The sequence below is a fragment of the Anguilla rostrata genome, chromosome 2 (assembly GCF_018555375.3).
Source record: "Anguilla rostrata isolate EN2019 chromosome 2, ASM1855537v3, whole genome shotgun sequence".
In the NCBI taxonomy this organism is placed as follows: Eukaryota; Metazoa; Chordata; class Actinopteri; order Anguilliformes; family Anguillidae; genus Anguilla; species Anguilla rostrata.
In genome coordinates, this window is record NC_057934.1 from 21,509,686 (window position 1) to 21,531,941 (window position 22,256).

General features: G+C 48.9%; 1 protein-coding gene across 4 annotated transcripts in view; it reads left to right on the top strand.

Annotated features, from left to right (window-relative positions):
- Nucleotides 1–22,256, top strand: part of vti1a (vesicle transport through interaction with t-SNAREs 1A) — a 189,911-nt gene that overhangs the window by 111,426 nt on the left and 56,229 nt on the right. For 2 of the 4 annotated variants that reach the window (XM_064321173.1, XM_064321174.1), the window contains 2 exons: nucleotides 10,607–10,677; nucleotides 14,489–14,561. In XM_064321173.1, the coding sequence (XP_064177243.1) occupies nucleotides 10,607–10,677; nucleotides 14,489–14,554 (137 nt within the window). In that variant the 3' untranslated portion in view covers nucleotides 14,555–14,561. The remainder of the gene's footprint in view (nucleotides 1–10,606; nucleotides 10,678–14,488; nucleotides 14,562–22,256) is intronic. The other 2 variants (XM_064321171.1, XM_064321172.1) reach the window with 1 other exon arrangement.

Genomic DNA, 22,256 nt, shown 5'->3' on the forward strand with positions numbered 1-22,256 from the left:
GCAGTGCCCTGTGTGTGATGCATGGTGTCTGCTGCAGTGCCCTGTGTGTGATGCATGGTGTCTGTTGCAGTGCCCTGTGTGTGATGCATGGTGTCTGCTGCAGTGCCCTGTGTGTGATGCATGGTGCTCTGTGCAGTGCCCGTGTGTGTGATGCCATGGTCACTGGTCACCCTGGTGTTGTCAGTGTCGGATCCGGGGATGTGTCAGTGGCACCCTGGTGTAATGCTGTGTCACCATTGGCTTCTAATTTAAAGAGGCTGAGAGCTGCAGGCCTGTACGGGAGGCAATCACTGTCGTGGTGAAAGTCCATTAGTCTCAATTTGGATGGTTCAGTAAAACTGGTTGATTAACTCCAGGCAATTAGCTCACAGGCGCCAAACCAAAACACCCCCTGCCCCCCAACCCCCCCCCCCCCCCACCCCCCCACTCCAATGCACTGTGCTACACGGCAGTTGCGTCAGTAATATTTAATACACTGCTTCCTATTTTAAATTACTTTTTTTTTTTTCTGTGACATTAACGGTGTGTTCAGGGGATTCCAGCCGTGATACTGAGGTGTCACGGCAACCTTAGCTGTTACCAGGTAGAAAATAAATGTAGTGATGATGTAATGATGATAAATGTATAAACGAGTGATTTTGTTTTGGTGTTTTTGGAAAGAGGCGTGCTTCGCATCATGTCTGTGCGCGCGCGCACGTGCGGGTGTCTGCCATCAACACTTGAAGCGCTTAGCGCCCCTCGCCTGGTTTGCTCCGATGTAAAAAATAAATTAAATAAAAAAGTACTCTTGAACGGGTTGTGCCGTTAAGGCGGAAGCTGGAATCGAAAGGAAAAGCGAGCGTCTGAACTTTTAAAAGCGGGGGGGGAGGAAACATTCGAACAAACGGTTCTGTTAGCCTCCTGCAGCCGCGCTCATCCGTACCCATCAGGCCGCTGTCTCGTCAGCCCCCCCGATCCGGCGGGAGCGCTCGTCCAACGCCGCCGCGGTGTCCGCGATCAGCGTTTCAGAGCGCTCGTCCCTCCAGTCACGGGGAGGAGAGCCGCCGCCGCCGCCGCCGCCGCCGCGGAAACGGACTTTCTCCACATGATGAATGGGGAAAGTTGACTGGGCTGGCTAATAAAGATTTGTCTTAATCAAGCGCGATTTGTCAGAACAGGAGCGTGCCGAGGTCAGGGCAGAGGCAATGAATAAAACAGCGCCCGGCGGGGGGAGGGAGGGAGGCGAGCGCTCTGATAAGTATGCCGCGATCGCCCCGCCGCTGATATGTATTCAGAGGGGGCGGGTTTCCCGCCCGGTCAGCCGCTAAGACGCCGGGCCCGTCTCCGGCCAAGATGGCTGAAGATCCGCGTCCTCCTCTCTCCTCCCCGCGCGCGCCCGCGCTGACGTTCTGCCCATTCAGCGTTTTTCGGATGACTTTTTGCGTGTCGGCTGTAATGAGAGGCTCTCTGGGCGCTCCTGTTTAATTGCCTGTAATTAAGACGGGTGGAGGCGCTTCTCCCTGTCGAGGAACGCACGTGCCTTCTGGTTAAGACCCGGGCCCGATCCGCCCGGGGGAAAGCCGCACTGTGTGCACGCCATGCCTTCAGTGTGTGTCTGTAGTGTGTGTGTGTGTGTGTGTGTCGGTACAGAGGGACAGACAGGGAGATAGGGGGGCTGGCAGTCAGACAGACAGACACGGAGGGAGGGAGAGGCAGAATGAGACAGAGGTCAGGAAGGAAGGAAGGTAGAGGTAGAGTGAGAGAGACAGACAGGGAAGGATGGAGAGGTAGTGTGAGAGAGAGAGAGGGAGGGGGAATAGACGCAGAGACAGGGAGGAGGAGAGGTAGAGGACTGGTAGACAGACAGACAGACACACAGACAGGGAAGGAGGGAGGGAGAGGCAGAGTGAGAGAGATAGACAGACTGACAGAGAGAGAAGGAGGGATGGACTGAGAGTGACAGACAGACAGGAGAGAGGGAAGGCAGAGATAGACAGACAGGGAGAGGGAGAGCAGAGAAGACAGACAGGGAGGGATGGAGGGAGAGGCAGAGTGAGAGAGATAGACTGACAGGGAGAGAAGGAGGGATGGAGTGAGAGTGACAGACAGACAGACAGGGAGGGATGGAGGGAGAGGCAGAGTGAGAGAGATAGACTGACAGCGAGAGAAGGAGGATGGAGTGAGAGGAGACAGACAGACAGGGGATGGAGGGAGAGCAGGTGAGAGAGTAGCAGATACAGGAGGAGGAGTGGAGTGAGAGTGACAGACAGACAGACAGACAGACAGACAGGGAGCCCCAGACTGGCGGTAGGGCTGGAATAAAGCAGCTCTTGTAAAATTGATGATGTCTCCAATTATTTGGCTCCACAGAGGGGGGTTCCTGGAGCAGCAGCTGTGCTCCTGTGAGTATTTACCCCCACTGCTGCTGTCTTCCCTGGCGCTAGCACGTGTGTGTGTGTGTGAGTGAGTGCACGTGTGTGTGTGTGTGCGTGAGTGCATGTGTGTGCGTGTGTTGTGTGTGTGTGGTAGTGAGTGCAGTGTGTGTGTGTGTGAGTGGTCACGTGTGTGTGTGTGTGGTGTGTGAGTGGTGCATGTGTGTGTGTGTGTGTGAGTGATGCATGTGTCATGCCTGTGTGTGGTGTGTGGGGAAAGTGCAGTGGGGTGTGTGGAGTGAGTGCAGTAGTGTGGTGTGCGTGTGTATGTGTGCGTGTGCGTGTGTGCGTGCGTGCGCGTGTGTGTGTGTGTGTGTGTCTATGTGTGTATGTGTGTGTGTGTGTGTGTATGTGTGTGTCCATACATGCGTTCATGCCTGTGTAGAGGTGTGGAGGAAGTTTTTGCAGGGGGCTAGAAAGAGCCTGCATAGATGCAGTTAGTCAAACTGTCAGTGTTTAACACTCCAGCAAATACAGTGGCGATGCAGCCATTGTTAATATATTAAGTCGTTTTTTTTGACACCTGAAATCATCGTTTGAATGTGAGATGAAAATGTGGTGAATGGCTGAGGATAGTGCCCTGGGACAGGCTGTTTGGGCGCGGTCTCTCCAGGATAGGGAAAGCAGAGGCGTGCCATGTGACACACCTCCGTGGCCTCATGGCCGAAGCACGCTTTGCACAGAACGTTCTGGAATAGGCTCTCACGTAGCGGCCTTCGCGCAAGCCTCCTGGGGCGTCTCACAAGAAGATTCAGACAAGTTTTAGCAATGTCTTATATATCACATATATCCTTATTTGCCTTATCAACAGACCTGCCGTGTATGTTGCGCTGTAGGCCTGCCGAGCCTCGCTGTTTTGTACATTCCTCCCAGCGATATGCTTCACTAATGCTGCTGTAATGCTTTATATAAACACAGTGTAGGCCAAATGGGCAGACCCACAAACCTCAGCGGAAAGTCTTTATATGACATTATATTTATTTCAGTATTTCATTGATCGAGAGCACACGCTATCGCTTCGCTAATTTCAAGTACAGCAGTGCCTGTCCCGGGAACAGATCCCGCGGCCTATCGGACGAGCCGTTCTCCTATTGGGTGAGCCGCTGCGCTTCCCCGAGTCACGTGACCAAAATGAAATGCGTTCATTTTTTTTTTTTTTTTTTACTCCTTCGCATTTGAGCACGTGCGGTTTTTAAATGGCCTCCTGGGAGTGAGCTCTTTAGCCAAAGTGGAAACGCTCCCCTCACGCGTTCTGCGCCTCCCGTGCGAAGCGGTTAAATCGTTAATTGCCGCTTTTACGGAGGAGAAGATTACACACGGAATATATTCATCGCTGATATGGGGCCTTGTCCCGGCGTAAGGCTGGGGAGGAATCCGCTCATCGCAGGGAAGGAGCGTGCTTTTCTCCTTTTGGGGAAACATAATTGGTGAAAGCCTAATGACAATGGCGGGTAGAAATTGTTCATGGCCGATTCTGTAACTCTAACCGGGATTATGCCCTCTGCAGGACGGTCACATGACCTTGTGAGATATTACTAAGAATAAGAAATTGAATTATTGTGAGATGCACGTGGAAAATTCATACAGGTCAAAGCTGTGAAGTTAAAAGTCCCGTTTTTTTCTACAGGAGAGCGTGTTTAGTGGTTTAAGTTGAAGCCGGTTGAGACATTAGCCCTGGGTTTGATCAGCATTTTGCTAAAAAGCAAAATGCAAGTATTGCAGTTCACGCTGGGAAAACTCGCCACGCTGTTAGTGAAGAACAGCGTTCGGACAGTCAAAGTGAAGGGTGAGTGTGCTTAGCAGCGAGCACCGCGCTGTCGGTTCGAACCCGGCAGCCCCACAAGAGCGGCGCACGATTGGCTTCACGACGCTCGGGGACATGGTATGGATGCGGCCGGTTGGGATAGGCGGCGTTGCTCGTGGCTCGGGCGACTCCTGCCGGCCTTCCGTTCGCTCGTGACTCGTCTGACTGGGTCTCCTCCGCCCCCGCTCTGCGAGCGCGGCTCGTGGAAAGACGCGGCGTGCGGCGGGCGCGCGTTTCCGAGGAGAGCCGCGGTCTGCCTTCGCTCTCCCGCGCAGGCAGCCGGGTCCGTGTACGCGCGCGCTCGCACGCGGCTCTCGGATCGGACGTTCCCGTTTTAGGCGGGATTGCGTGTGCCGTAATGAATCGGAGCTCTGAGGAAATGGTTTGATTTCCCAGACAGGAACGGCAGTCTGCGAGCAGGCCTAGCCACGCCGGACTGTGGGAGGTTCTCTGAGGGCGGTGCTCAAGATTGTGACGTATTTGACACACGCCTCCTTTTGCTATTCGACCGCATCCCTTTGTATCACATTTCATGTTCCCTCGGCAACGTTGTCCCCCGGTGAGCTAGCCTAGCTGCGGTGTTTGTCGAGTGCATTGCAAACCGGAATGCTGAATTACACCCTAGATACCGCTCGAGAAGATTTGGACAGGAATGACAAAAGTGCTCTCAGCAGGCTGTCTCCCGTCATAACAGAAGCCATTAGATCCTCCTGGGCAGTCCTTCATTTTCATTTTTCAGAAAAATCTTCACCACGAAGTCGTTTATAAGAGATGAAGGAGCACGCTGAAAAAAAAAAAATGTTCTTTAGCATTTTAGTATTTAGAATTATTTATTTTATTGTGCTTACACGGTGAAAAAATAAAAATGCTAAGTGCTATAGTTTGGGATTGAGCCCAAAGCGAATGTTTTGGAAAGGTGCCTTCTTCAAAAATATTTTTTTTTTTGCTGCCGAAGCAAAACAAAACAAAACAAAAAAAATAGTATTTTGTTAGTGAAGTGCAGCGTGTTTGGTTTTTGGAGCGACCGTGATTAGACTTGGGTTTCGCGTGCGCTGTGTTTGGTTTTTAGAGCGAGTGTGATTACACTGGATTTCCAGCACGGAACGCGTTTTTGTTTTTTAGGGCAAGTGTGATTAGACTGGGGTTTTCAAGTACAGCGCGTTTGTTTAGTTTTCGGGGCGAGCGCGGTCAGGCGGGGTTTTGAACGCCGGCTGCAGAGTGTGTTATTTTTTAAAAAACGAGTTTGATAAGACTGGATGTCGGGTGCGGGAGACGGTGTAATCTGCCCTCCCCTACGTCGGCGCGGGCTCCTTGGCGTCGGCCGGTGCTCCAGTTCTCCGTTTGCTGACCGCCTGTAACTGAGTTCCACCTTAGGGAGGCGATGCGTACCCGGCTAAACATGCTGGCCCACGAGGGGGCAGGGGGGGCATTATGGGAACATCAATTTGTGGTCAGATATGGAAGGGAAATATTTATCTTTGGGGTACTTGGCAAGGAAGCTGAAATCGGAGCCTGTGATGTATTTTACAGGCTCGGGCTCCTAGGCCCCCTCATCACATTTTGATGGATTTTGCAGCGGGCGGGAAAAAAAAAAAAAGTTAATTTTTTTAAAGAAAAAATTGTCTTGTGGCCTTGTCACATGACAGCGGTCAATGCTTCCGTTAATTTTGTTTCCGTTTTAGTATTTTGTGCCATAACAAGAAGGATGAACATCGTTCATCATTCATCGTCATCATAGGCCACTCTTAGTCCTGTAAAATACTTCAATCCATCAAGACATGGACAATGTATGCAGGGTGGTCAAATATACCACTGTATGTATGAAAGTCACAGAAAATGGCCAAAAAAGTGAGTTATTTTCTTTATGGATTGAGGTGTATCTTTTTTGATGATAAAGATTAATTTATTGATGGTAATTAATTTATTTTATTATCATACTTTGTTCATTGGGATGAAGAATATGGAAATTATGCGGCTAAAATCATTAACCCATATTATAAGACCACACCGGCCAATGAAGATTCTAGTACTTCTATTTTTATATTATAGTCCCAATGCAGCTGCAACCAATATTCCACAGTCACGGAAGAAGTAGATGAGCACAGATGTCAACTTGCGCTGGAAAAACAGCAAATTTTTTTTGTAAAACAAAATATTTCAACTTCCTTACTTCCTTACTTAAATTAGACATGGAGTCTAACAAGAGCCAGTTTTTTTTCCAATACCTGGGAACATAAACATGCCTACAAAAAAATGGGTGTCCAGTATTTGCATCTCCCTGGTGCATGCCCCTGTACTGTCACAGCGACTGTACACTTTAGAACCCACATCCTTCTAATTCATTACATTACATTACATTCATTTGGCAGACTCTTTTAGCCAAAGCGATGTACAAAAGTGCATTTCATGGTCATGGACAACTACAAAACACAGGTTCAATAAGATACTATGCTTGTTTTGTACAGCTATTTCTAGCCAAGAACACAGTTTAGTTCACACAGTGAACACTGAATTCATGCTCCAGTACTGTTACAGCTACTGAACTGTACACTTCTTTAGAGCCCACATCCCTCTGGTCTGTCCCCCAGTACTGTTACGGCGACTGTGCACTTCTTTATAACCCATATCCCTCTGGTTCATACCCCTGTGCTGTTATAGCGACTGTATACTTCTTTAGAACCCACATCCTTATGGTTCATGCCCTAATTCTGTTATAGCTACTATTCAGTCTTTAGAACCCACATCCCTCTGGTCCATGATCCAGCACAGTTTCAGCTACTCCACAGTTTTTAGCCTGGCTGAGCCTGCTTGTGTGCAGCTCTTCCCTTTTATTGACCGAAAAACGTCATGTGAGGTGTTTGCTATAGAAAGAGCCTGTTTAAATATGCTTTTTCTGTGTTTCAAAAATGTTTGTTTAGCTGTGTAATGGCTTAATGATGTATGTGTGTGTGTGTGTGGACTATTACATAGTGTGCCAAACACTTCCCAGTAAGAATTTTTTCCTTGGTCACAACAGCCATTTTAGGGATTCCGTCTGTTAGTGACTGTATTAACCTTCGCGCTTACTGCCAAGACTGTGACGTTCATCTGGAGCCATTTAAGAGAGCAGTGCTGCACCGCATATATTTGCCACATTTTGGAACGAGACATCGTCATCGTAATAATAACAATAATAATAATAATAATAGTTATTGTTATTATTATTAATCTCTGTGTTCATTCTTTTAATCTGATCTATCTGTCATCTGTCTGTCTGACTGCTCTGTTTAATCTGTGAATCCCTCAATCTGTCTCCTCTCTGATGAGAAATTAATGAAGGCAGACATACAGCATCCATCCATCAGACACCTCCGTGCCACCATTTTATTTTTTTTTGTTCGTCTTTTTGCATGCTGTAGGAGCATTGTTCTCCGGCCAGATGCGGCCTATTTCGCGTCTTTCCCCACACATGCCCTGAGCAGGCCCGAGCTTTGAGTGGAACACCTGTATAATGGCACACAGCCACGAGTGGAGTATTTATTTTGGATTGCTCGCTAGATTTGAGAGCCTTCCTTTGATCCCCACTAAGATTGTTCATGTCTTTTTTTGTTCTGTGCTACTAATGTGGGTACTGTTTAGGATGTGCGTGTTTGTGTGTGTGTGTGTGTGTGTGTGTGTGTGTGTGTTTCCTGTGTGTGTGTGTGTGTGTGTATATGGGTGTCCTGTGCGCATGTGTGTGTTTCCTCTGTGTGTGTGTGTATGGGTGTCCTGTGTGTGTGTGTATGCATGTGTGTGAGTGTGTCTGTGTGTGTGTGTGTGTGTGTGTGTGGGTGTCCTGTGTGCATGTGTTTCCTGTGTGTGTGTGTGTGTGTGTGTGGGTGTCCTGTGTGCGTGTGTTTCCTGTGTGTGTGTGTGTGTGTGGGTGTCCTGTGTGCGTGTGTGTGGTGTCCTGGATGCGTGTGTTTCCTGTGTGTGTGTGTGTGTATGGGTGTCCTGTGCGCATGTGTGTGTTTCCTCTGTGTGTGTGTGTGTGTATGGGTGTCCTGTGTGTGTGTGTGTGTGTATGCATGTGTGTGAGTGTGTCTGTCTGTGTGTGTGTTTGTGTGTGTGTGTATATATGGGTGTCCTGTGTGTGTGTGTGTGTGTGTGTGTGTGTGTATGCATGTGTGTGTGTGTGTGTGTGTGTGTGTGTGTTTATGGGTGTCCTGTGTGTGTGTGTGTGTGTGTGTGTGTGTGTGTATGTGTGTATGTGTGTGTGAGTGAGTGTGTGTGTATGCATGTGTGTGAGTGTGTCTGTCTGTGTGTGTGTGTGTGTTTATGGGTGTCCTGTGTGTGTGTGTATGGGTGTGTATGTGTGTGTGAGTGCCATTCGTTCATTTGTTTGTCTCTGTGCCGGAGACAGCGTAGTGCCAGTAATGGGGCCCTGGGTGGAGCACAAACTACATGTTCATGACCGAAGGTGGTGTAAAAACAGCCCCGTCAGTGTAAAACTCAAATGGAGAACATTTCAGTGTTACACAGATTACATTTTACATTCCGTCCATTTATGTAGCTGGATATTGTGGCTTAATTAAATACCTGTTTCTTTGCACAACAGTAGCGTCCTGGAGGAGAAATCGAACCCACAACCTTTGAGTTATCAGCCCAGTTCCCTAACCGTTACGCTTCCCTTCACTAACTCTGTGCTACTCTTTAAAACAATAGCACATGTTACAATGAGTCCTTTTTTTCCATTGTGGACTCATATAAACTCTTTCCGAGCTGAAGTAACACTATAGATTTTACTAACGTCAAGCACATTATCCATTTGTTCAGCTGGGGATTTACAGAAGGAAATTGGGTCCAGCCTCCTCCTTCAGGACAGCAGGGTCCGTCTGGGATTTCACAGCAAGCCATACCTGCAACCCCTCCCACGTTTCAGGGGAATAAAGGCACCGTGAAATTTTTCGAAAATTGATTTCATCGTTTAAAAAAAGCGTACATATTGGGCTGCCGGTTATTATCCGTGACATGAACAGCAGCGGGCGTAAATCATTGGCCGATTGTGCGACTGCGAAGCCCGGATTGGCCGGCGCAGTCTGAAACAATGAAAAGCATTGTGATGCGTTCTGTAACGGTGAAGCAAGGGCGCTAACAGGTTAAGACCGTTTCGGGGCTCTCCGGAAGGGTTTATCTTATTTCGCGAGGTTTTGTGCTCGCGAACAAAAAGTGAACCTTCCCAGCCAGGCTCCTCTCTTCTTGAGAACCCCCCCGCCAAACCCGCCAACTCCCCCTGATCCCCCCCACCCCCTTCACCAGGAGAAACATCTCGCAGCCCCAGCCATCTGGCCCTGTCTCCGCGTCGCATTAAATCACCTCACAGGGAGGGAGGGAGCCCGAGACCCCCCCGAATCCGGCAGGGATTCCCGTGCTCGAGTCGACCGGCCCTGGAAGCCTTTCAGCTCCCGTCCTACCGGGGCGCGGGGGCGCACGGCGCCCCACTTCAAAGAGCCGCTGTTGGCCACCGGACAACCTCTTGAAGCCCCCTTTTTTTCCCCCGGCCCACCGCAGTAGGTTTTTGGCCACCAACACTACAACCCCCCCGCCCCCCCAATGACGAACCGGCGGTGGCTGGCGGGAGAGCCCGGGTGGAAAGGATGTGAAATGTCGGTCGCCGTCGGTTCAACCGAGGTTGTTCGCTGCGCCCGTGGCGACAAGGCTGCGTAACTGGGGGTCGTCCTCTTGATTGGTGCTCCAGGGCTTGCCTCACTTCCTGTTTAAACCCAACAGTTGTAACCGATATGTTCATACTGTACTTAAACTGCGATGTGGAGGTTTCGTTCTAAAACGCTTGATTGGGTCAGCCGTGTCCTTTTCTTTAAAACGTTATCCTGAAGCAATGCAGACTCCATTGAGCATTCTGAAGCTTTCAGTGCGTCTGCTTTTAGAGTACCGTTGAAAATAATCACAGTTTATAAGACGATTTAAGCATCTCCTCCAAAGACATTTACTCAGTCCCCTGGGGTAATCCCAGTACATTGTGCAAAGGTTATTATTATTCAAAATTCGTGAAATCGTTTTTCTTTTGTTTTACAACAACTAGTTCTTTCTAGAATGTATTTTAAAGATATGGGCATTTGTCTGTTGCTTAATCTGGTGCTGGTATAAGGACATTCAGAACATCAAGAATCAAAAAATCACTACTGGGGTATTCTTCTTGTGAAAGCTTTACTTGTGTTTTTATTATTATTTCTGTGTGGAGGAGTTATTACTGTGTTATTATACTGTTATTAGCATCCTAGTTTACAGAGTAAGCTGTCTGAGGGGCAGCATTTACTGTTGTATTTCTGTTATTACAATGTTATTATCATACTTGTCAGAACGAGCTCTGGGGTAAGGCAGTCTTTAGAAATGTCATGGTCCTCTTTTACAGAGCAAGTTGGGCAAGAAGTCCTGGCCAACCTGCACGGTGACCGGGAGAAGATCCAGAGGGCTAGAGAGCGGGTGAGTGTTTTGCTTACAGTTTGTTTAGGGGTAGTGTCCCCCTACCCCAATCTCCATAACCTATCAACCCCCCCGGTCTCCCCCAACGCTCCACACTGTCTCTTCTTTCCACAGTAACAATGCAGTTGTGTGTGTGGTTGGGAGAGGCATGCAGATGTGTGCAGTTTTATCTGTGTGTTTGGGGGAGGCATGCGGATGTGTGCAGTTGTATCTGTGTGTTTGGGAGAGGCATGCGGATGTGTGCAGTTGTATCTGTGTGTTTGGGGGAGGCATGCGGATGTGTGCAGTTGTATCTGTGTGTTTGGGAGAGGCATGCGGATGTGTGCAGTTGTATCTGTGTGTTTGGGGGAGGCATGCGGATGTGTGCAGTTGTATCTGTGTGTTTGGGAGAGGCATGCGGATGTGTGCAGTTGTATCTGTGTGTTTGGAGGAGGCACGCGGATGTGTGCAGTTGTATCTGTGTGTTTGGGGAGGCATGCGGATGTGTGCAGTTGTATCTGTGTGTTTGGGGAGGCATGCGGATGTGTGCAGTTGTATCTGTGTGTTTGGGGAGGCATGCGATGTGTGCAGTTGTATCTGTGTGTTTGGGGGAGGCATGCGGATGTGTGCAGTTGTATGTGTGTGTTTGGGAGAGGCATGCGGATGTGTGCAGTTGATCTGTGTGTTTGGGGGAGGCATGCGGATGTGTGAGTTTATCTGTGTGTTTGGGGGAGGCATGCGGATGTGTGCAGTTGTATCTGTGTGTTTGGGGGAGGCATGCGGATGTGTGCAGTTGTATCTGTGTGTTTGGGGGAGGCATGCGGATGTGTGCAGTTGTATCTGTGTGTTTGGAAGAAGAACGCGGATGTGTGCAGTTGTATCTGTGTGTTTGGGGGAGGCATGCGGATGTGTGCAGTTGTATCTGTGTGTTTGGGGGAGGCATGCGGATGTGTGCAGTTGTATCTGTGTGTTTGGGAGAGGCATGCGGATGTGTGCAGTTGTATCTGTGTGTTTGGGAGAGGCATGCGGATGTGTGCAGTTGTATCTGTGTGTTTGGGGGGGGCATGCGGATGTGTGCAGTTGTATCTGTGTGTTTGGGGGAGGCACGCGGATGTGTGCAGTTGTATCTGTGTGTTTGGGGGAGGCAGAGGGGGAAACAGGCCCAGTGTAAAGAGGATATGTAGCTGGAGGCAGTGTGGAGTCCTCCCCCCGGGTCCCAGAGCTGGAGGCAGAGTCAGTGTGAACCGCTATCCCAGCATCCTCCTGCCACAGCGGGGATCTCTGGATCTCTGCTCTCTCTGCCTGCGTGTGTGTGTCTGTGTGTGTGTGTGTGAGAGAGAGAGAGAGACATAATGAGTGTGTGTGTCTGTGTGTGTGTGTGTGTGGTGAGAGCGAGAGAGAGACATAATGAGTGTGTGTGTGTGTGTGTGTGTGTGTTTTTGAGAAAAAGCGAGTGAGTGAATTGAATTATCCTTGTGCTACAGCCTCCCCTGGTCAGTCCTGGGTAGTGCAGCTGACTCAGGAACTGCTCCACCAGTGGCTGTAATCTACGATTGGTCATTTCAAATCGATGGTAAAGACAACAGCAGCGACAGCGGTAGTCACCCCGGGGCGGCGGGCGAGGGGAGGACGGAGCGGGACGCCCAGGAAACGGGGGCGCCGCCGCGGGGGCCGCCCTCAGCCCCCCCCAGACTCGGACGTTCTGCGATTCGCCGGCAGCGGCCGCCCTCCCGTACCCCCACGCGGCGGCGGCGGCGGCGTCGCGCTCGCCGTCGGGGGGCCGTCTCGGAACGGCTCTCTGCGGAAGGACGCTCAGAGATCACAACGCGTCGGCGGGCGCGGCGGCCCGCTTCAAAGGAAATAAAACATCTCCTTTCAAAGGTGCGGCGTCCGCGGGAGAGCGGCGGGCTCCCCGCGAGCCTCCTGCCTCCGTAGGCCCCCTCTCTCTCTCTCCCCCCTTTAAACGCCGAGCGGAGATGTGAAGGCCTCGCCACATGAAGCTCTGAACCGCCCGCTCCTCCTTTCTTCTCCTGCGCGCGAAAAGTCAACGGGAGTCAGGGGAGCGCGGTTTAACCCCTCCCTGTCCTGTGCCCGCTCGCTAACTCGCGCGTACGCAGACTCGCACCCCGCGCGAACTCGCATCGGTCGGCAGGCTCTCACGCGCTCTCACGCGCTCACTCGTACGCGCTCACGCTGTCGCGTCAGGCGCACACACCCTCTCGCGTACCTGTACGTCCAAAAAATAAAAACAAACAAACGCAATACTCAACACCGCCAGCGTAAAATCCGCAGGCCCGCGCTGAAAGCCCAGCCGCGCGGTTAGCATTTCGAAGACGTTTTTGAGATGTTCGCTCGCGCTAAATGGGAGACGACGCTCTCAGGCTAGCGCGCGGAGTTTCTGCTCTTCAGAATTTCCTCAGAAGACTCTCCTTCCGTTCTGATGTCTGCAGGTGCCGTTTGCTGCGGTACAGAGCAACACCGTCCCGAGTGCCCCCTTACAGATCCTTTATTGTGCACTCTTCAAAAACTCTGCAGGATGGGAACATTTTGAGCAAAGCGCTGCGGTGTAAATTACAGAGAAAACATATGAAAAGCGCAAAAGTAGTTGAATGAAGGTACAAATTATGAAGTTTTAACATCAGCTCATTGTTGTTTGTGTCTGTATGTTTGGAAACCCGCTGGTGCAGCTGAGAGTGAACGTGCACTCGCCTAACCTGCCAGTTATGGAGGTGGGGGGCATATACAGCTGGACATTTCCAGTGGAGGGTCAGTTTAGGCACCTGACCCCAGGTGGAAAGACGGTCATTGCTCCTAACCAGGAATTCTTATAGTCTGGAAGCAAAAGTGAAGTATTTACGAGCCACTTCCACTGTAGCCTGCCCTGTACAGCCTGCATATGGGACAGTGCAGCGCACATGTTTTTTTGGGGGGGGGTTTTGAGCGGGGGGAATGAGCGGGACGTTGACCTTCAGGCCCTTCTGCAGCTCCATACAGTCCCGGCCTCTCGCCATTTGCATTTTTGGGAAGAGCCCGAGAAATCTCCCGGGTCGAGTCTACGGCGGGGAGCGTGGCGACGGGCGTCTCCGGGATTTTTTGACTCCCCCCCACCGCCGGTTATCCGGGAACACGCGACGCCTTGCGGAGCATCTCTGGAAATCCGAGCGCGGCGGGAATTTCACGGCTGCCCGTCATTTGTGCCGTCAGCACTCTGGGCCTCGCGCCACTCCCGGCCAAGAGCCTGAGTGTCTGAGAGAGAGACACAGGGCCGAGAGAGATAGAGAGACAGGGAGGGAGAGAGGGAGAGAGAGAGAGAGAAGGAGAGAGAGAGAGAGAGGGAGATCACAGGGCCGAGAGAGAAGAGAGAAGAGAGGGAGAGAGAGAGAGAGAGAGAGGAGCACAGGGCAGAGGAGATAGAGAGAGAGAGGAGAGAGGGAGACAGGAGAGAGAGAGAGAGACAGAGAGAGAGAGAGAGAGAGAGAGAGAGGGAGGGAGACACAGGGCCGAGGAGGGAGAGAGAGGGGGAGAGAGAGGGGAGAGACAGAGAGAGAGAGAGAGATTGTGGGGGTAGAACAGGAGGAGAGGAAGTAACAGACCATTAATATCTGGGGGTCCGCAGTTCTCAGCATTGCCCATTCCCGTCGGGCCGAGCCACCCCCCCCCCAACCCCCCAGACCCCCCGGACCCCTACGCCGACATTAGCCGTGGCCCCGCCCACCTTTCCTCCTGCTCCTTCTCCTTCCTTTTACACATTTTCAGGTAAACACAAGTTTTCGTTTGTCTGAATATGTATGAGTGCGAACGCTCATTTGAACTTTTCTTTTGTTTCCCAAAGCTGAGAGAGACAGACACCAACTTGGGGAAGAGTTCCAGGATTCTGACAGGAATGCTGAGAAGGTAAGAACAAGGTAGGGCGCTGTCTCCCGCTGTTTCTCTCTCTCTCTCTCCTGTTCCGCGTTGGCTCACCGCGCCTTATTTTAGTGCGAGCGCGCGTGCACGTGCGCGCCGGGTGTTCACGTGCACACGTGCACACTTGTGTACCAAACGCGCGCTGTCGTGCACACGCTTGCATGCGAGCATTCAAGCACAAGAACCATGAATGCTGTACGACAGTAACAGTCATACATAATCATACATAACTATCATATACAATCAAAATCAAAATAAAGCATATTGCACGCAGATGCTTCCATGGACTTTAACACATGCACACACACACACACTTTCTAACACTCTAGATCTGTCACGCACACAAGCAGGGATGAGACAAACACAACGTAGATGTAAAAAACACACTCACATCCATACACACCAGTGAGGTTCATAATGTTTGGGACAAAGACATATTTTCTGATTGCTGTGCATCAATATTAACACATTAGGTTGTTATACATTGGTTCAATTCGATATACGCACTGTTATCATATGTAGCCCCCATTTCAGGGTACCATAATGTTTTGGACATACTGATAGGTTAATGAAAGTAGTTCGCTTTAGTGCTTTGTCACATTTCCTTTGCAAGCAATCACTGCTTGAAGTCTGTGACCTCGTAGACATCACCAGGTGTTGAGTCTTCTCTGGTTGTACTTCAGCCATCGTCAGTTCCTACTTGTTTCTAATGAAAAACGAATATATAAAAATATTCTCAGAATAAACAAATATTCTCCACATTGTTCTGTTACTCATTCAGTGTATTCATGTGTATTTCCATGATATTAGCCTGATTTTGTGTATTTCACAGTGTGAAGAGTAAAGTGAAATTTGTTATTTTTGGTATATACTCAAAGCATTTCGATTTGAGATCAAAAGATGAATATGAGGCAACAGTGCAGACAATGAGATTCGTTCCGTGGTAGTTACATGCATATATGTTATACCGTTTTACAGAAACAGCTGTTTCTGTGTTGAGTCTGAGTTTTCAGCTGTGCAACGTTAAGTTGACGGATCACTTACAGGTGTTTTCTTAGGTGTTGCTTAGGTGTTTCTTTTTGCATGAATTGTTCACACATACTAGACTAGCGAACTAATTGTTGGACTCATACATATTGTACTAGTCCGCTAAGGAAGGCAACTGCAGTTCATGACAGACAAATCCTGTGCTGTGAAGTAAAACCCTAAAACAAGGCTCAGTGACATCACCAGCAGTTTGTAGAGGGCAGGGGTGAACATACCACAAGCCACCATCAGAAAAAGCCTTTGAAAGCCAAATTATAGAGGCTATACTACAAGGTGATATCCTCTTAGCAGTAGCAAGGATCAAAAGGCCATATTAGAATTAGCCAAAAGTGGGGAGATAGGATGGATCAGGAATTGATCCAAAGCATACCACCTCATCTATGAAGTACGAAGGAGGAAGTGTCATGGCTTGGGCGTGCCTGGCTGCTCCTGGAACAGGCTCGCTCGTCTTCATCGATGACGTAATGGAGGATTTGCATCGGTAGGATGAATTTGGAAGTGTACAGACAGAAATTCCTCCAACCTCATCGGCCGGTGCTTCGTCCGGCAGAAAGACAATGACCCCAAAACACGCCGCCTTACACGACCAAAGCATTCATCAGTGAGATGGAGTGGAAAGCTTTGGGCTGGAATAAGCCAGTCATCTGATCTGAATCCAGTCGAGCACGCGTTTCACTTGCTGAAGACGGAAGTCCTCCGAAACCAAGATGGGCTGCAGTGAAGGCCTGGAACGGCATCTCCAGGAAAGATACCCAACGTTTTGTGATGTCAGTGGGTTGCAGATTATACAGCTAATACACTTATGGGCTATGCGACCAAATATTAGACTTTATTGCTACGATTTGCTTTAAGTTTATTTAATTTGTTTTTATTAACATTTACTTAACGTTGCACAGCTGGAAATGTGGGGGCTCAACGCAACAACAGCTGTTTCTGTAAAATGGTAAAACATATACACATGTAAATACCGCAAAATGAAAGCTGGTTGTCTGTACTTTTGTCTCATATTCATCTTTTGATCTGAAATCCAAATTCCTTAAATATATTGCTGTACTGTTACCATACTTCTGGAGCACCCTGTGCGTGTGTGCGTGTGTGTGTGTGTGTGTGTGTGTGTGTGTGCGTGTGCGTGTGTGTGTGTGTGGCTGTGTGTGTTGTATGTGGTGGTGTGTGTACGTAGCTCTGAGGCACGCTCTGCGCATGTTACATCGCCATGTTCGACCATGAGAAGGCTAACAAGCTGAACAGCTCTCCGGGTAGACACTGTCCTCAAGAACGCGCTCCAAAAGGCCCCCCGATCCCCACTGTCTGTGACCACGCGCGGTCTCTCCCTCCTCTTCCTCACCCCGACCGGAGTGCGGCAGCCGCTTCGCTCCGGGACGTACGGAGCGCCCGCCCCTGCGCGTTCCACGCACGGCGTCACAACCGCCTCGCCCTTCCCACAATGCCTCAGTAAAGAAAGAAAAAAATCACCCCCCCCCCCCCCCCCCCCCCCGGTGCCGTCGCGGGAGGCTTCAGAAAAAGGAATCGCGGGGGGAAGGAGAAAAAAAAAAGAAGCAACATTGAGTTAAACGTCTGTCACATCTCCATTTTATAAACTGCCAGGGCGTCCGGCCCTGAACCGTGACGCTAGGTTTCTGATTAAGAGTAATATGTAAATGACACCGGCTAAATTTAAAACCCAGGCTGGGGAGGAAGCGGCAATTGAAATGGATGCTTGAGCGCCCGTGGACAATCAGGAGGGGCGCGGGCCACGCGATGGGCCCGCCGTGACGCCGAGTGTAGCCCACATTCTGCATATGTCTCCATTTTGTCAAATCTCATTAGAGGGCCTGCCTGCCTGGTGTCATTGGAGCTGTCCAGAAATCATTCATCATTTTTCCCCCCTTTAGTTTAAAGTAAATAAGAAGCAGTTATTTGAATAATATCATATTAATGCTAAAGTTCAGCTGTCACTAAATGGGAAGACTTAATCACACGTAGCATTTGGAAATGTACTGCCTGGCGCGCGGCTCCACTTGGCTTTTTCGGGGTAGCGGATTCAAATAAGGATTTATGAGTTTCCCAAACCGATGCGTTTCGCTGCGTTTCTGCTTGGCGGAGTCCGCTCTCCCCGGTATGAAAGCGGAGACAGGCTCTTTTAAATAAAATAAAGCATTTCTTAATATTGAGTTTTGTGTAGCCTCTCAAAAGTCATTTATAACCGGCGAGTGCAAAGAAAACAAATTCGAGTCCCGCCGTCCTTTGTTTGGATTTTCCTTCGACGCTGACAGTTTGTACATTCATTAAACGGCGTCCGCGGGCCCCAGACGTTTGATTAATATCGTTTTGCGTGCGTGCATGCGCGCACATGCGCTTGCGTCGTTTCCCTGCGTTTTTGTGGGTGCTTTTTTTTTTTTTTTTTTCTTGATTTATGGTTACCCCTGAGGTATGAAAATGTTATTCAAAGATAAGGGGCGGGTGGGCCTTGTGGTTTCGGAGCGCGGCAGTGATTTCTGATGATTTCAGCAGTTAAGTTTTCGTGCGGACGGGTTGGCACGCATGTTCCTGGTTGACGCTCCCCTCTCTCTCAAGTCACTGCAGTCACATTTATGATCCTTGCGAGCCTGGCGCGAAACCAAGTTTATTTTAGAGTCGGTAAACATCAAGAACAGGAAGTCGAAGGGGAGATGTTTATGATTTTTATTGCCTTGCCTCGATTTTGTGCTGCGGGGAGGAGGAGTGCAAAGTAATTCTTGTCGTTTTTATTTCTTTTTTTTTTTTATTTAACATTTTAGATGGTCTTGCTCTCAACATTTTCAGCGGAACGTCAGACGGTGTGTGAGCTTTGTTGTCGGCCAAGCTGTCAACCTGGACACGACCTGAGTGTGAAGCAGCTGAAATGCTCGCCATCACCAGTAATCAAAGAGCTTTCAGCTCTTATCATAACTTCTGTGTGTATATTTTTCCTCATGCATACAGTACGTACTGCACTTGTATTGGCTTGAAGACAGGTAGTATTTTTACAGTGTTTTTTTTCCACAAATTTAGCCTTGTCAGACTTCCCTTTGTGTAATCGTATTACATGCCAGGTATAGACTTGAAACGTAACCGCAAGTCTTTCTAACAAGGCTACGCAAAAGCCGAAACGAGGAAAGGTATTTTTAAAAATCCCGAAACGTGGAGCATGAAGAGTATCGAAAACGGAGTCGGGTTATTTTTTTTACGTTCAGGGGGAAACGAACGCTCTGGTGACACTGTCTATTATTTTTACCTTTTTATATCCCAGCATGCAACGCGACGCAGTGCATTTCAAGCCGCACAGCGCCGCAGTAAGACTGACACCTGCTTCTGCTTAGAATAAATTATTCATTTCGCCATCACAAGCCCTAAGGGCTTAGATTATATTGTCATGGTTTCGCTGATCTCATTTTTAATGCTAAATTTTTAATGCTAAAGTTTTAATGCGTTGATTAGAAAAGCAAACACATCAGTGGTACTTTTTTTTAAAGGATTATGTCATTTATAGAATAAAATTGCTTCTCAACAATTAAAACATCAGCCTTAATAAGTCATTACAGAACAAACCTTATTTTGCTGTTTTTTTTTTTTTAAACTGAGGTCTTAAAGCTACCAAAGCTACCAAAGGTTTCTGCCCATTAATTGTGTAGTGAAGTGTAGTTCCGTGGTATAAATTAACAGTAAGCAGCTTGTCTAATTATAGCTGGAAGTTATGACAAAATAAAAAATGAAGAATTGTTTTGAAAACGAGACTGAGGCACAATGCTGAATGTACTGTAAAGCGATGAATTATTTATCTGTTTTTGCATGGTTATGTGATGGTCGGTAACCTCCAGAGCCGGGGACATCGATGCTGTAGGACCTGGTGTGGCTCAGCTCTGTTTCCACACACAGCCCAGACATCCACACATAGCCTGCCTCAGATTGTGTGGACAGGTCGCACCAAAAATAAATTCATTTTTAAAGAAATTTATATAAATATATATATATATTTTTGTTTGTTTGTTTTCCTTTTGGCGTTTTTGCAGATCAGTGTTGGTTTTAGAGACGTGGTGAAGGAAAGTGATTCTGAAGCAATGGGCGCGGTTCCTGGGGGAGGGGGGTTCTGAGATGGCTCCGGAAGCCCCTCAGGGACAAGTTCAGGGAGCTCTGGAGGGGGGTTCTGAGGAGGTTGCTGGGGCGGTTCTGCTAAGTTCTGAGGAGGTTCCGGGAGCGGTTCCGGAGAGGTTCTGAGGCGGTTCTCAGGCGGTGGTCCCGAGTCGTTCCGCGTGTGTGAGGGAAGAGAGGGGCGAAGGACGGGGGCTGGCTCCCAGCACACGGTCATGGGGCCCGTCCCTGTGCGGACGATGACAGGTCACACTCTGCGCCTCTTTCAATGGGCCCATTGTGCGAGCAGAGCGCACTGTCGAGCGTGTGTGCGTCTTTGTTAACCGGACCGATGTGGGGGGGGGGGGTCTTTGTTTGTGGAGGGAGGAGATACACCCAGAGGAGCGGAGCTACATTCACAGCCGCTGATGCCCCCCCCCCCACCCCCCCATGCAGAAAAGAGGGGTCAGTGCCGAGCCTGTGTGGGGACTGTCTCCACCCTGACAGTGTGATGCACAGCACATTCCCCCTTCTGCTTCTGCCTGCGTGCTACCAGGGGATTAAGCACCATACATACACACACATGCACACAAACACACACAAATCTACACATACACACACAAATATGAACACAGACGCACACACACACACACACACACACCTGCTCACACATACACACACATGCACACACACACATATATCCTTATACACACAGACATATATACACATACGCACTCACACGCACACACATACAGTACACACGCATATATACACATACACACAGACATATATACACATACACATACACACACACCTGCACACACATACACACACATGCACCCAAACATACACAAATCTACACATACGCACACAAATATGAACACAGACCACACACACACACACTGCTCACACATACACACACATGCACACAAACACACACAAATCTACACATACGCACACAAATATGAACACAGACGCACACACACACCTGCTCACACATACACACACATGCACACAAACACACACAAATCTACACATACGCACACAAATATGAACACAGACACACACACATCACACACCTGCTCACACATATACACACATGCACACACAACATATACCTTATACACACGACATATAATACACACACACACTCACACCACCAAACAGTACACACGCATATATACACTACACACAACATATATACACATACACATGACACACACCTGCAGCACATACACACAGTGGACAGCACACACAACTGATCTTACACACAGACATATATACACATACACACACACACTCACACACACACACACACATATATATACACATACACACACAGACATATAAACATACACACGCATGTATACATACGCACACACATACACACACAAACATACACAAATCTACACCTACGCACACAAATGTGAACACAGACACACTGTGTTCTGCAGTGTAATGTTCTGCAGTGTTGGAGGCGGCATAGCTGAGACCTGATCTTCAGTCACCCCACAAATGGAAAGTCAAACCCTTCTCAAGGTCTCCCTTGAAACAAGTCTGAATCCAGGTCAGACCTGCTCTCTATGGGGAAAATGAAAGGGTTGGACGGTCTGCAGAAGTTATCTCTCAAGATTCAGAGTTGGTCCACATCTCTGGTCCAGCGCAACGCTGATCTACAGTAGAGGGCTTGCACAGCAATGATTCAGCGTAGCGCTGATCCAATAGAGCACTGATCTCTAGCACAGTCCTAGCACAGCCCCTGTTCGGCGTTGCACTAGTTTGACATCAAGCTGATCTACAGAATGCTGATCTATAGCACAAGCCTAGCACAGCTCTGATTGAGCATGGCACTGATCCACGCTACAGATCCAGCCGAACACTGATCTTAGGCAGAAATGCAGCACGGCACTGACAGAGGACCACACTCATCCAAAGGGCAGCTAAGGATCAGGTCAGGTTCTTTGCCTGCAGGACAGTGCATGTTGCCTTTGCGGCATATCTGCTTCAAAAGCCTGCTCAATACCGCAATTTCGCCCCTGGAATATAAATCCATCCGCAACAGACATGCGCCTTGAACATAGCCGTGTAAGAGTCATGCGTTTTCCAAAGTACGTGTGATTTGTAATTATTAGACGCAGCGTACGTCAAGAGAAAGAAAACGTAAGAAAGAAAAGGTACTTTTTCATTTGTCTTGTTGAGGCAACGTTCTCTTCTCTGTCACTGCTGTGGCTAACGGGTGGCAGTTGTGCCACAGCAGGAGTCACGGACTGGTTTTGGATGGCTTTGGATATTTGGGGCGTGGGCATGGGTTGGCATGGCAGGAAGCAATGGGGGCCTCGCGGTCACATTAATCAGACATTCCCAAACGGAGTGAGGAGGAACAGATCAAAGAGCCGGGCCCAGAGACGTCCGTCCCGAAGATCTCCAGATTTACACTTTCCAAGTACTGGCTTTTTTCTTTTTTTTCTTCCAATTTTTAAACATTTTTTTTTTTATTTTGCCTCCCAAGCCTGGAATATTAAATATGTGATATGTAGGTCATATAATTAATGAAATGCAGA